We start from the raw sequence: 14,954 nt of genomic DNA on the forward strand, positions 1-14,954 counted from the left end.
AAGAGCACCAGGCCCAAAGAATGCACCACAAAGTTGAGAAAGAAAGAAAAAACCAATGAAGATTTGTAAAGTATGTAGAAAGGAGGGGCACCAAGATTTGTCAGTGCTTAGGGCACCAGTGAGCCTTAATCCACCACTGGCCAACCCCTCTCCACCTCCATGTCGGTCCACAAAGCTGGAAAGGTTGGGAACTCTATTATAAAAACCTTGGGAGAAGTATCTCATATCTGTACATTTGCACATATCGTAGAAGCTTGCAAAGCTTCCCGACACAAAGATGGTACTTCGGTGGTACAGTGAAAACCTCTACTACATTTTTTATGATACAGCAAGTCAAGCTTAATTAATTTTGAAATTCAGTATCTTTGTTAACAGTTTGTATCAATAAACTAGCATAAAAGATATACAAATAAAATACATTTGAAAGAATTAGTTTCTTTTTCTGTTCATAGGAGAAAGAATTATAGGTTGGGAGAGTAGTTGTTTTGATTTGTGGGGGGGGGATTTTTGTGTGGAAAATTGTCTCCAAAAATAAGACACAAAACAAGATTGCTGTGGGATAGTTTGTCTGATGCCTGTTTGCTATATACGCTGGCACTGATTTTTATCTTAAAAATACTAATGAAATATGCCCATGCAAGTATATATGAAATACCAAATTTCTAGACACAAAATCACAAACTTTTGGTTAGGATTAGAATTGCAGTGTACCAGCCCCGAGGTTAGGAATTAGAACTGTCAGGGAGCTTTGTTAAAATAGTTTTAGGTAGTTGAATAGATAATCCAGTCAAATTCCCTTTGCGATTATAAGAAGCTAAGAATAGTCCTACTTGCTGCACAAAATTCTGTGTCACACAATAGCCATTCAGAAAATTCACCAGTAGATAAAATGTCCTAACTCTCCTTCATAGTAATTTTTTCCGTAGCATCTTTAAGGTATGATCCCTGACTTAGAAAGCAGAATTTAGCTGTCAAGCCTAATATGATTTCCTCATAGGTATGACCTTTTAAAAACAAATTATTAATGACAAGATAAAGCATTACAATGATAATTATTTAACTTTAAGCTTGTTGGATTATTGCAAATAGTGAAATCCATTGTTACTGTTATGCAATTGAGTTAAACTAATTATTATTTATGCTGATAGAGAATTGGGAAAATTATTCATTTTCTGCGAATTCCTTCTTGATCCCTCAGTTTTTTAAAAATCTCACTTTTTTACAAAAAACTAGCCGATAAAAACAAAAATTAAATTGAGAGAGTAGTATGTTCTTAGTTAAATAAAGAAATAAAATTTTAATAAGGTGCTATTAGAAGCATTATGTGATTTGAATACATATTGCTGTGTGAAGCTTATTTCCATTTCACAAACTAGGTCAGATAATTCACTACGCTGTGAGAAGTGGAGACCGATTTCAACAATTTCTTTTCAGGCCAGTTAGGTTGAGTTTACCATCTTGGAGAAATGTAGTTATCTCATTGTGGGATTTTCTATAGTTATAAAAATGATTAGGAAGGAATTGTTGTATTTTTTAAATAAAAAAACTAGCCTTTCAAAACACAAATAATTCTAACAATTTTTCACAAATTTGTAATTAAATAATAAATTTTGAAATATATGGAAACTTATCTCTAAAATGTAAAGTTGTGTTATAAGAAGAGCAGGCGGAGCTGGGGAGAGGGGATTTAAGTGCACCATCAGCTTAGAATCCTTGCATTCCTACAAGTGCTCAAGTCCAATCGCTCCTGAATTCGATTGACCTTTATTGGGTATCCATTTACTAGTGTTGAAATATAGAAATACTATAGCTTGAATAAATTTTCTATGCTGCTACCTTCTGAATGATCCTGATTCCTTGCAAATGACAGTTACATAATTATAACTAATCATTATAAACCTGGAAGTCCATGCCTTTAACAAATTTGTTACAGTAAGTATATATAACCATTCTGCTATAATTGGAAGACAATCCATCGCTCCTAAGGCAGCATCCCAGGGTGACATAATTCATTGGACATCTTCCTCTTGAGTCAGAGATTGGATTCCAATCTCAGATCATAATATCAGATTTTTGCCCCAGTTCATTAAATTTGAAGGTTTATGCTTTCTGAAGTTGATCTTCTTGCTTCTTGTGACTTCTTATTAGTTGATCAAGAAAGAGGCAGTAAATGGAAATATACTGTATGACTCCATCATCTAATTACTTGCTTTACTACAATCTTCAGTTGCCTGGATTGGAAGCAGGATAATTAGAATAACCAAAGCAGCTGTTTTGCTTTTTTTTTGCCAAGAGCAAGGGGGAAAAAATGGTCAACCATGTATTAGCTTTTTTTTTTTTCATGTTAGCATGACATGGCTGTCTGGAACTGATTTGAGTTAAAAACTTGTTTAACTGTACACAGTACATTAACTTTGCCCACAACTCAGTTGGACTCTTGTACAAACAGAATATGTGCTGTCTGTTTGCATGATCCTTCTTATTTCTTCCTTCACAAATGTTGTCTTCTGTCCTTTTCTTCCCATGTGCCCAGCATCCCTTTGTTTCATGCCCCATTCCTATTTTTTTGTACCCTCTTTATTTTTTTCTTTTTAACATTCCTTTCATCTTCTTCCCTTCCTTTCCTTTTTTCCCTTTAAATTGCTTCTATGCTGGCCTTCTTTCATCGTCAGAAATTCAGTCTTAAACCTATTAGTTATAACAAAGCACCTTGCAGAGATAAATTTGTGTAATAATATCTAGCAATATGAAAACTATTATATGTCCAAGATAGAAAAAAATATAAGTTTGCCAGGTGTATGGCAATGCAGCTTTCAAGGAAACCAGGAATCTGGATTAACACAAATAAATAGACTGAGGGAATCAAGAGTTTGATAGATCTGAAAAGACACTGATTCTGTTCACCTTCTTTGAACTGTATTTTTTGGGAGCAAATGGTTCAAAAACGTGTTTTATTTTTGATGCTTCTGGCTTTAGGAATTCTCTCCACTTAACTAAAATAGGTGGTTTGTGACTGACCCATGTTCAATACAAAAGTTCATTTAGAGTGTGGGTACACCTCCTTCCTAGCAGCAATTTGATGTTGAGGATGCCAATTCCAACTTTGACCATGATCCAAAAAGCCGTGGAGAGTCCTGCACATCTGACTGAAAGTTCAAATGTATTTTCTAAATGTTGGAACAAGGTTACAGGAGATAAAACTAATGGAAATGGGGCATGCTCCGGATTGTTAGCTAATTGTATATAATTTAGAACAGCTTATAGTACTGTTGTGTATATTTCATGGATTTTCCATTACTTTTTTGTGTGATCCATTAGTAAAAGGCCAATGAAAGAGAAACATTATTTAGAACAAAGAGAAGCTCCTGAGAATAAAGGAAATGGTTGTAGTTTAATAAGTTTTCTAAATCTTGCCTTCAATGTTTCTATAAGTAAAGACTATAACCCTAGGATAATTTGAGGCAGTTTCACAGGTTTATGTCACTCACTTTATACATAAAAAACACACTCAGAAGGAAAATGGATGTGGCAAAATTTTTATGTAGGAAGACAAAATAGCCTTTGTAAAGTGGCACCAACACTCTGAAGAATTCCATTTTCTCCTTCTGCTTGACTTCCAGTACATGATTGTAAAACCAAGATGTTTGCTAAACCGGAGTAAATTATATGCTAGTTTCTTTCAGTGAAACTGAAGCAGAAGTAATTTTTTTTCAGTTCATAGCTACTTTTTACAGAAATTTGGAAAATAACATTGCAAGGCTTCCCCCCCCCCTTTTTCTTTGAAAGAGGTGGTTTGCAAAAGGCTGGAGCAACTACAAAGCAGCCACTTTCAAATCATTAAAACAGCTGGTTTTTGTCAAGGTTTGTGTTGCTTTGAAAACTGCTTTTAGTTGTTTTCACATGTGAGAGAATGCTGTGCAAATTCATGCAGGTTATAAAGATTCACCAGCAGACTTCCAACAAACGTGCAATCCTGGAAAAAGAGCAGACTTCAGGGTTTGAAGAAAGGTGCCTCAGATGTGCTCTCAGGTGTTTCACCACATCTTTTTTCAAAGTATTTGCACAGCCGTAAAGTTTCATCTTTTGTACTACTGTTCTACATTGCCTTTTCAGTATTATGAACTATTTTCAACATCATTTAATGCTCACCATTCCTAACTTTTCCCCCCTCCCATTCCATTTCAGCTTGTTAGCGATTTACTGGAATTTTGCTTCTACACCTTCCGAGAGTCTCAAGCTCTCAAAGTGGAGTTTCCAGCCATGCTGGTAGAAATCATCAGTGACCAGTTACCCAAAGTGGAATCTGGGAATGCCAAGCCTCTCTACTTCCACCGGAAGTGACAGAACATGTCTTAATGGAAAAAAAAGAAAACTTTGCCTTAAGTTCCCCTGCGCTATTCCACACCCATGAAGGAGCCAAGAAGCCACATTTAAAGTGTGCTATTCAAAATCGTTCAACAGTGTCTCAATCGTCTAAAGACAATATGAAGGTTTGGAGAATGAAAAACAAGCATCTTATATGAACTTGGTAAGACAAAATAGCCAAGAGGTTTATGAACACCAGGCCACCCCAAATACTCCCAGCATTTAAAAAAGAAAAAAGAAAAAGAAATATTCCTGTTCCTCTGGATGAAAAGCCATATCTAGTCAAATAACTCCTTGATTTTGATATATTAACAGAAGAACATTTTAATTATGTCATGTAGTTTCTGGTATTGTTTGCTTGTTTTAAAAGGGTTTAAGAATGAACTTTTAAAAAGCTTACCATTGGTTTGCACATAAATAAGTCAATATGGGGCATTAATTCTTGTACTATACACAAACACACATACATACGTAGAAACAAAATCAAATTCCTGGTATGTAACATAGATAATGGAACATTTTGGTGTGGAATAATCTTGGTATATTCACTTGCGGCATTTGTTATCCCATGTTATCCATCATAGATGATCTACACTGTGTTAAGTGTTCATTTATTATTTAACTTGAAAGGATAAGATGTTAAAACAAATGCCTCCGTTTCAATTTATAGTATATTGTGCTGGCTTTACCAATAATTTTTTGCAGTCTTTTGCTGTACTGTACAATGCTGTATGTATAAATTGAAGGACCTGAAAAAATGGTATAAGGAACTTTTGTAAATGAGACCTAAAATCTTTAATGGTTAATAGGATGAATGGGAAAGTATTTTTGGAAGAATTCTATTTTGCTGGAGACTATTTAATTACTCTTTTTTGTCTAAACACAAGGGTTTTTTTTCTTTTTCTTTTTTGTAAAGTGAATTGTTCTGCATGCATAATGAACCGTTTACAGTGTATTTAAGAAAGGGAAAGCTGTGCCTTTTTAGCATCATATCTATCTCACAATGTCTGTTGTAAATAACCACCCATAATTGTTTCCAGTTGTTCTTTTTCCATCCAACTTCCTCAGCATTTGTCTACTACTTTTTACATCCTTTGAGCACAATGAGTCTGCTTCAAGCCTCTTGCTGTGTTTGCAGCTTTATACACACATTTTATCTAACAAGATAAATGTTAACAAGGATAGACTCCATCAAGACATGATTTTCTACATGTTTCATTAAAGCTAATAAAGCTGTGCAGATAATTTGGTTCCTATTTCAATGGAGCCTGCTTAAGTCAGCTATATGGTGAATTGTGCCCAGTTTTGTTTTTTTTTTCAAAGACTATCATCTCGGGATCAAATGAGATTCTGCTCCTCACTCTGAAGGTCACTGTCCTACACACAGGCAAATTTAAACAAGACCCTCTCAAACACATTGTCCTCCAAGCAAAGGCTTATTAAGAGTCCAAAACCCTACAGAGTATAGTGATCTGCTCATTTTGGGGTTGTTTAATTTTATGTCAAATATGTGGTTAAAGAACTGTTTTTCCTTCCTTTGAAATCTGGAATCAATGTATATTGCCAAAAGTGTGGATAACAAATCTGAATATATAGGTGGAAATAAAAATTATCCCATATCCTAAACACATTTGGAATGATAATAAGAATAGGGGCTATTTAACGCTATTTATTGTTAGGCAAATCAGTAACTCAGTAACTGTGTATAGGATTGCGATTTAACTACTCTTAAAATGAGCCCTCAAATAGACAATTTTCAAAATCTGGATTTCTCTCAAAACTATGTCACGGCAACAGTGTCTTTCTTGTGATGATCATTACTATATGAATAATTTAAATATGTAGCATAATTCTTAAAAACAAAACTTACAATAATTGTCAGTTATCTTCATCTAAAAGAAAGTTTAGATAACTTCTTTGAGAAAAATAAAGGATCTTTTAGGTTGAAATCCTATGTACAATTATTTGAGAATAAGTTCCAGTGGAATTACTTCTTAGTAACCATGCTTAAAACCATGTAATTAATAACCAAATCTGGGATCCAAAGGTTTTTTTTAGGTGTGTTTAAAGTTTGGATAAGTTCCTTGGAACCTGCTGCAATTAACAGCAAATCTAATTTACAATATTTTTTTTTAAGTACTGTTTCAAAAACAGTTATGGAGCATACATAGAAGCCCAAGTAATTTCTTGGATCTTAATCATTCATGAAGTTTTTGAAACTTGAACAGATATTTGCATTTCCATCTTGCATCCATAAAATTTAAATAAAACCATAGCAAGTGGATTTCTCAAATCAGTTTCTCTCTGCATCCCCAGACCTCTCTAAGGATCTTCACCCATCTGAACCAGCTTTATAGTGAAAGGGAAAATCTGATCTGCTGATCTGCCAGTATTGTTAATTCCAGTGTTCCAGTGGTAGACAAGCAGAACTGAATTCAATTCAACTTGACCTTTTTGAGCCATACAGTTTTCTGAATGAGAATCTATGGAAGATATACATTACACAGCCATATATTGGGTTGACTCCTGACAATACTAGCTGAACTTAATTCCAGCTGAAATGAATGCAATTTAATAAAATCATTTGCAGTTTTGAAAAGCAAAATCCTTTATCAACTCTTTGGACTGCACAGCAATATGAAACTGAATTTCTACAGTGATAAAAATATATAGCATGCAACATGATCGTTTGTATTAAATATCCTTTTTATTAAGTTTTTTTTTGTAAAAAAAACTTACTGAAATTGGAATTTTAAATTATCCAAGTTTGTGGTAAATGATGCAGCTGTTTTTTTATTAGCAAAGTTACTAAATATTTTTCTATCTCCAAGTAACTTTGCTTGATTAAAATATTAAAGCCATATTATTTTCATTTTTTAAATCCACTGGTAGATGTCAGTTGTCTGGTTACTATTATTTTTTGTACCTTATTGCATTTAATTGTGGTACAATTCATAAATCTCAGAACTGTCATGAATAAAACACTAAATTAGTTTTAAAACAATTTATAACTTTATGCAAAATAGCTATCTTTGCAGGAAAAGTATGCAGATTATAATAAATTCTTTAATCACCTGTTCATGAAACCATTGATTATTGCTTAGAAATCATTAAAATGAACTTCAAATGAAAGGAAGGTATCAGGAGTACATTATATTTTAGAAGGAAATAGATATTTGTCTCCTGCAAAATATGATAAACAACTTCAAAATGTGAAAATAATTGTGTTGATTGAGTGTAATGATTTTGTGGCAATGACTGAAATTATACAGCAAGAACACTGTATTTATATAAATGTAAAATAGTTTTAATTTACTGCAGTGTGTATTTCAAGAATAATATTGCATTGCAGTGTGTAACCATTCTGTTGCACAGAACAAAACTGAAAAAGGACTAAAAGCTTGCAATATCAAAATCTTAAAATAAAATATACTTTATAATCAATAATGCAAAAATCTAATCACAGGGTGGTATTTTCACTGACTTTTAGAAACCTTTCGGAATTTAAACCATTCTACATTTAATGCACTTTTAATTGTCTATTAAAGATGTGACATTTTTGATAGAGGGGAGAAAAAAAGAAGGAAGGGTGCAATTTTATCTGGCAGATGACTAACTTGTTAGGTAGCAGTTATAATGCCAGGGTTTTCAGAGTAATGTTTCAAAGTTCATAGAGCTGAAGAGCACATTACACCAAGAACTTAGCACTTGTGCAGGAGAAGTTCTTGGTGGTTGTGTCCTATTATTATTGGATGAAAAAAGCAGCCAGCACTACAGTATAAAACAGCAACATCTATGCATAATGATGCATTAATAATTAGGAGCTTGCTTCTGTATGTTTAAACCTTTTGAATAAATACAAAATTACTGTTTGGCCTTTATGTTATTGTCTTTAAGTACACAATTTTTATAAGTTGTATAAATATACACAAATTAAAATGGTGTGATCATAGTAATTTCTTGTGCTTTGATATAAATCAGAGTAATCTGATTATACATCTCTTTCTTTAGGCAGAGATTCGCTAAAGTGCAATATATTACGTCCAAGATGCTTTTTTACATCACTCTTGTGTCTTCTACATATCTGAATTCCTACTTTTGTAATATGCTTCATCTCGCTCTGCTGTACTGAATACTTCTTTAAAATGCACAATAAGGGCAATTCACTTCTGCTGTGGCAGTTACAACCCCTCATTTGGAGCTACTTTTTTTTTAATGGAGTAGAACTTCTGAGTAGATACTAAATTAGAGAGCCAGAATATTGACTGTACTGATATATCAATAACTCATTGTTGGTCTATAACTCATTGTGGGTGGGGAAGATTCTTTTACAAACAAAACTGGATTAGCTATGTTCAAGTCTAAAGACAGCGCAGTGGATATGCAAATTGACTTTTATCCTATTTTTGGCATTGTCCTACCCTCTTTATAAAGAAAGATAATAGCAACCACACAGCATCACTTCTATCTAGCTATGGAAGTGACATAGAATCCCAATTTTCCAGGCTTCTGAATTACATGGAGCAAAAAGTGGTTGTAGAGATTTCCCCAGCGTTCTTAACTGTATGGAATTAACATGAATTCTTGATTGACCATAGGTGGATAATTATATACAATGTTCTATTCTGCTTTCCCTGATTGCTGGTACCATTCATGTTGCTATGTCTGAACAGGGCAAAAGGTTTTTGAAGTACCTGTGTTCACACAACAGAACAAGCTATAGTGAAAAAAGCACTGATGACTGGAGTAACCTATGATAAGCCAAATCAAAGAAACTGCACAATGATTTAGTATGGTATGTGAAGCAACCATAATAGAGTTAGCCTCACACAGATACATATTAGAAATTTGGAATCATCCACAGCCTTTTTGAATGTATGTTTCAATAATGTAAATGAAAATCAGAATCACTAGTTATCTATTCGCTATTCTCAATGAATTGCACCCTCATTGTTCTAAGACTGCATTACCTTCCTGCCTTTTAGAAGATTTTAAATGCTTCCTCCCATGACAATAGCCAAGAATTCCCTCTTTACATTCTGAAAATTAACCAGTGGCCAAATGATTATGATCTCTGGTCCATTGTAGGACAGTTGTTATGCTAATAATGTACTACTAGAAAAAAAGTAGAAGACAGTCATGGAAAAATTCTCTATTTCAATTTGACAAATTGGGAAGTTAGGAATTTTCCTCTACTTATGACTTAATAAAATGCGTATCTCTAGCAAGGTAGAAGGCCAGATTTATTTTAGTGATCCCCAGCAGCATCAAAATTGTGTAAGCCCTAACAATGAAAGCAAGCTCCAAATTTGTTTACATTATACAGGTCATCCTTGATGTACAACCAAATTGAGCCCAAAATTTCTATTGCTAAGTGAGACAGCTGTAAAGTGAATTTTGCCCCATTTTACGACCTTTCACAGCTGTGGGTTTGTTTTTATTTGGACTTGCAACAAAAGCTCAACATCCAATGAGGGAACAAAGGGTTTAGAAATAAACCACTGGCTTAAGGGATAGTGCCAGGGAAGCCTTCTGAAGGTTCTGGAGGGTGAAAAACGACCGTACGAGCAACCTGGAAGTTCAGGAACTGTGACTTCTGGTTTGTCTGTAGGGCCATTTTTCATGCTCTGGAGACTTCAGGGAAGCCTCCTGAAGGCTCCGGAGGATGAAAAATGGCCCTACAGGCAACCCAGAAGTCACCATTCCCGAACTTCCAGGTTGCTTGTATGGCCGTTTTCGCCCTCCAGAGGCTTCAGGGAAGCTCCTGGAGCCTCCAGAGGATCTCCGGGGGGAGGCTGCTTTCACCCTTCCCAGGCTCCTAGAAAGCCTCTGGAGCCTGGGGAGGGTGAAAAAACTGTGCCAAAAGCGGGGGGTGCTAGTCCCGTGTGCATGCGCGCTGGGGCTGCGCATGAGTGCACACTGGGGTTGTGCACATAGCAATAAGGGTGTGGCACGCCCACGATGACCCCCTTGTGCTCCCCCCCGCTTTTGGCACACTATCCAAAAAAGGTTAGCCATCACTGCCGTAGGTGTATACTATAGGCCACCCAACCAAACAGACAAAATAGATGAATGTTTTTGCTAATCAGTAATGTATGAAACACATCACAGTAGTAATGGCGGACTTTGACTACCCTAACATCTACTGGAAAACAAACTCTGCATGATAACTTTGTCATCCAAAAGGTAGAGAGAGGTACTAGGGGCTCAGCTATACTGGACTTAATTCTTACTAACAGAGATGAAATGATAGAGGGGGTTGAAGTTGCAGGTATTTTGTGGGAATTTGAACATGTTATATTGGAATTCAAGTTGCCAAGGTTGAGAAACACTGGTCTAATGAAAAGAAGGATTAGGTGTGACATAATAGCAAACTATTCCCCAAAGCACCAGAAGCAGACAAGAAGCAACGGATGGAAACCAATCAAGGCGAGAACCAACCTGGAACTAAGGAGGAATTTCTTGACAGTGACAACATCAGTGAAACAGCTTGCCTTTAGAAGTTTTGGATGCTTCATCACTGGAGGATAGAGAGTCTCCTGCTTGTGCAGGGCATTGGACTAGAAGACCTGCAAGGTCTCTTTCAACACTATCATGATGTATCAGTACAGTTGTTAAGTTAATAACATAGCTGTTAAGTGAATCTGGCTTCCCTATTGGCTTTGTTTGTCAGGTTGCCAAGGCTGATCATATGACCCTAGGACACTAAAATTGTCATAAATATGAGTCAGTTGGTCTGAATTTTGGTCATGTGACCATGGGGCTGCTGCAACGGTTGTGTGAAAAATGGTCATAAGTCACTTTTTTTCAGTGCCATTGTAACATTTATTACAAGTTATATTATGCAGCAATTCTTTGGTCTCTCTGGTTCTAGTTTCTATGCAGGGAAAGCTCATGAGCCTTGGCCCCTCATAATTACCCAAGCACCACATCATTTACAAAAGTAATAGTATATAAGAAACCTTAAAATTTATGCTTACATATTACTAGCTCTAATACATTCTGAGGAAAAAGCAAGTTCCGCTTGGAGCCAGCATTCGAGTAGAAGCCTATTTCTGCTTGTTTCTAATAACACTGCCTCACTGAAACAGCTCTTATTTTCAACTCTTGAATTGGATCCTTTCATTAGAAAGATGTAACTAAATGATGCCTACTCTACCCCAAACGCGAGGGAGAGTAGAATGATGCTTGTTTCCCATTCTCAACTATTCCATGAAATTGTGAAAAGGATTGTAGTTCCTTACACATCACTCAAAGAATCTTGATTAATCATGCCTGCATGAGGAAACTATGAGTATACTGTTTTGTGTTAGCCGAGGGCATCACAGGGATTCTGCGTCCCTTGAGCACAATCCTACTGGGAAAAAGAAGAGTAGGAGATAAATGAAGAAACTCAGAACTGTGTCATCTCAACTGCCCCTCTAATAGTTTAAACAGGCAACCTGATTTCCATTACATTATTCCACAGACATCTGTGCTGTTTTGGGTAATATTTCCAAACTGCTTGATGATCTCCCAAGTAGAATCACCTTTAAGCTATCTGGTACCGATTATAGCTTTAGATACTAAAAACTATATTAATGCCCCAGAGTCTGGGAGTGTTCCAGTTGGACTAAAAAAGCAACACTATGTTGGATCACAACTGTGTCATCTGGAAATAATTTGTGTAAGAGTGCTGTACAGTTTTGGACAAAAGAGCAGCCAATGATTGTCAGTTAAACCTTCGAATTAAAGAAAACAGTGTAAAAGTGTCATTAGCTAGGATTTGTTTTTCAAACCATTTTAATTTGATTAAGGATAACAATAGCAAGGATCATGTACTCCTATGAATTTATTTAAAAATGGTATGTTCCAAATTTTCTTCATTACAACACAGCTTTATTGCACAGTGCGGTAAAATGCACAGGTCAAGCGATCCAATTTCTGATTATGAAGCAAATCAGAGATGGGTTGCTGCTGGTTCGGCCAAACCAATAGTAGTGGTGGCAGGAGGCTCCTCCCACCCGCCTGGATGCTTCTATGCATGCGCAGAAGTGTCGAGCACGCCCGAACCAGAAGTAAAAAAATTAGCAAACCACCTCTGAAACAAATGTATATTTACTTCCCACTAATGTGTGTGTGGTAACCAGCTTTATTGAGGATGAACTATAGCTATCTTTATTACAATCCTTGATATATTTTTAAGGTTTTTTAAGGTTATTTTACTAGGTTTATGCAGTCTGCATAAGTAAAAAATGATTCAACAGTAGTGCTTTAGAAACTGTACAAGCACAGCACCTTTCTGCTATTGACAAAAGCACCATGGTGGGGTTTTTTTCAGATTTACATGCAAGATGAAAAAAAGATATGGCTGTTTTTCGTGCTCCAAATTGTATTTATAGCATAAATAGTTGTAGTGTGCTGATGCCCAAAGTGTGCTGATGCCCAAATTCCAAAGAAGATAGTGATCTATTCTATCTGGGAAAAATTATCATTATCTTTTTAATAAGCATGTTGGTTTTGAAAGCTGCACTAAGTTATGTGTGTGTGTGTGTGTGTGTGTGTATGTGTGTGTGTATGTATGTATGTATGTATGTACGTATGTATGTATATATTCAACAAAATGTTGAAACTGCTGCTTAGGCTCCTTGAATGTAGCACTTCACAAATCAGCCACAAAAGATTCTCTCACTGTAATCTCAGAATCCGCATTTTTCAACTGAACAGTATAGTTCTGGCTTAAAATCGCTAAAAATTTACTGATCAGGCAACGTAACATCAATTGATGTACACATTGGTAGAAACCATTATTCAAGAATGTAAAAATACTACATTATTATTTAATAATAAAAGACTCAGTTGTCTGAATTTTTCATCTTTTGTTCGGAAAATCTGACAACACAAGATTTACGACAAACAGCTACAGGAAAAAGAATTAAGTAGTCACCATCCATTCAGTTGCTTTACATTATCCTTAGGACTTAAAAATTTCTTGGTTGAACATGAAGAAAAAGTCCTGAATTTCACCAACTGATTGGAATTTGTAAAAACTGCTTTTGAAGACAATAAAGAAAAAGTTCTCAAATCAATAGTAAGTTAGAGTTTATATTTCATTTTAATCAATGCTTCTCAGGGGATCATAAAAAGAATTCGCAACCCTGGTTAAGTTATATTTTAATGAATCCTTAGTGAAGAGAAGTTGACCCAATCTCTGCATAATATAAAGTTATACATGATATATAGGTCTCTGAACTGAATGCATGCTTAGTATTTGTGTGTAATTGATCACACAGAATAAACCAGTGAATATTGGAGGGCAGAACTTTCAATTACCCATCAATATAATCCATAAGATAATATCCAGTCATAAAAGAAATTGAAACTAAATTGAGGATGGAGATTTCAATAAGATAATAATCTGACATACATCCTCAAACTGACTGTAAATTACTATGAAAGGTTCCTCAAGTACCTTCACATTCTCCAGACTTCATTATAATGGAAAATCTGTAAGGTGTTCTCAAACATGCAATGCATGTAGGAAATCCTGAGAAAATTTCTGAGCTACAATAATTCTACAAGGAATAGCAGTGTATGCTTCAGAGGCACCAAGAGAACAAATTAAAGTTGTCTACATCTAAAAATTGTTTTTCCTGTTGAAGGAGGTATTACAAAGCGCTGACTAAAAGAACACTCAAACTTCTGCACCTATCATAATCTGTTTCATTGTCTTTGAATTTGTAAACAGATGCATATATAGTAAGCCTGCGTTTAAATTTTCTGCAAAATGTTTATTTAGCTTTGGGTGTAGAGGTTATATCAACTTTTGTCCACCTAGTTATTAACCAAAACATGCAGTGTTGCCTAAGCTTTTGCACTCCACAGTATATACACATTTAAGTGAAACTGCATAATTTATATAGATTTATTTTCATACTTTGGACATTTGAAGATTACATTTGATTCATCCCTTCTGTAGATTTTAAATGCATTTTTTTTCCATCTGATTTATTTATTTTCAAACGAAAGACCATTCACAATTAATCCACTGGATCCAGCCTGGTGAGTACTCAGATGGAGCCCTTCAGGAATTGGATTGGAGATTACAGCAGAAATTTTTTAAAAAAGAAATCCCCAGAAGGCAACAGCAAAGCACTTCCATACTGCTGCAAAGTAAGTTACATGGCTGCATTCCTGAAGTCATCTGAACTTGTGCTCAATGTTAAGAACTTTGCCTTTTTTAGATCAACTACCACCTTCACAATGAATTGGCCATATGAATCTTTCCCAACAGTTTTCGTTTGTATTTGCAAAGAAGTTATTCGAGTCCACTTTCCAAAGTTTTATACCTCTCAAGTTTAAAATACAAAAGCAGATTAAACAGTTTTATGGTATTTTTAAAGTGGTATTTGGATAACAATTTAAACGGCTTTTTGATTCAAGTTCTTACAAACATGCAAACATACATATAACTCTAAATCTTTACAAAGTATTATTTATAAAATTAAATTTCCTTCTCTGTTTCTTTCTCTCCTCCTCTCCTACTCCATATAAAATTACATGCAACTGCACTGTTAAATCTTTATACAGATTAAGATATTAATCTCAAA

The 14,954-nt window shown here is 35.1% G+C and overlaps 1 protein-coding gene across 1 annotated transcript in view; it reads left to right on the top strand.

Annotated features, from left to right (window-relative positions):
- Positions 1-8,237, top strand: part of NR3C2 (nuclear receptor subfamily 3 group C member 2) — a 165,026-nt gene extending 156,789 nt beyond the window's left edge. Inside the window, 1 exon segment of the mRNA XM_032223548.1 lies at positions 4,186-8,237. Within this exon segment, the coding sequence (XP_032079439.1) occupies positions 4,186-4,341 (156 nt within the window). The 3' untranslated portion in view covers positions 4,342-8,237.
- The last annotated feature ends 6,717 nt before the right edge of the window (positions 8,238-14,954 follow it).

This window comes from Thamnophis elegans, chromosome 9 (assembly GCF_009769535.1).
Source record: "Thamnophis elegans isolate rThaEle1 chromosome 9, rThaEle1.pri, whole genome shotgun sequence".
Lineage (NCBI taxonomy): Eukaryota > Metazoa > Chordata > Lepidosauria > Squamata > Colubridae > Thamnophis > Thamnophis elegans.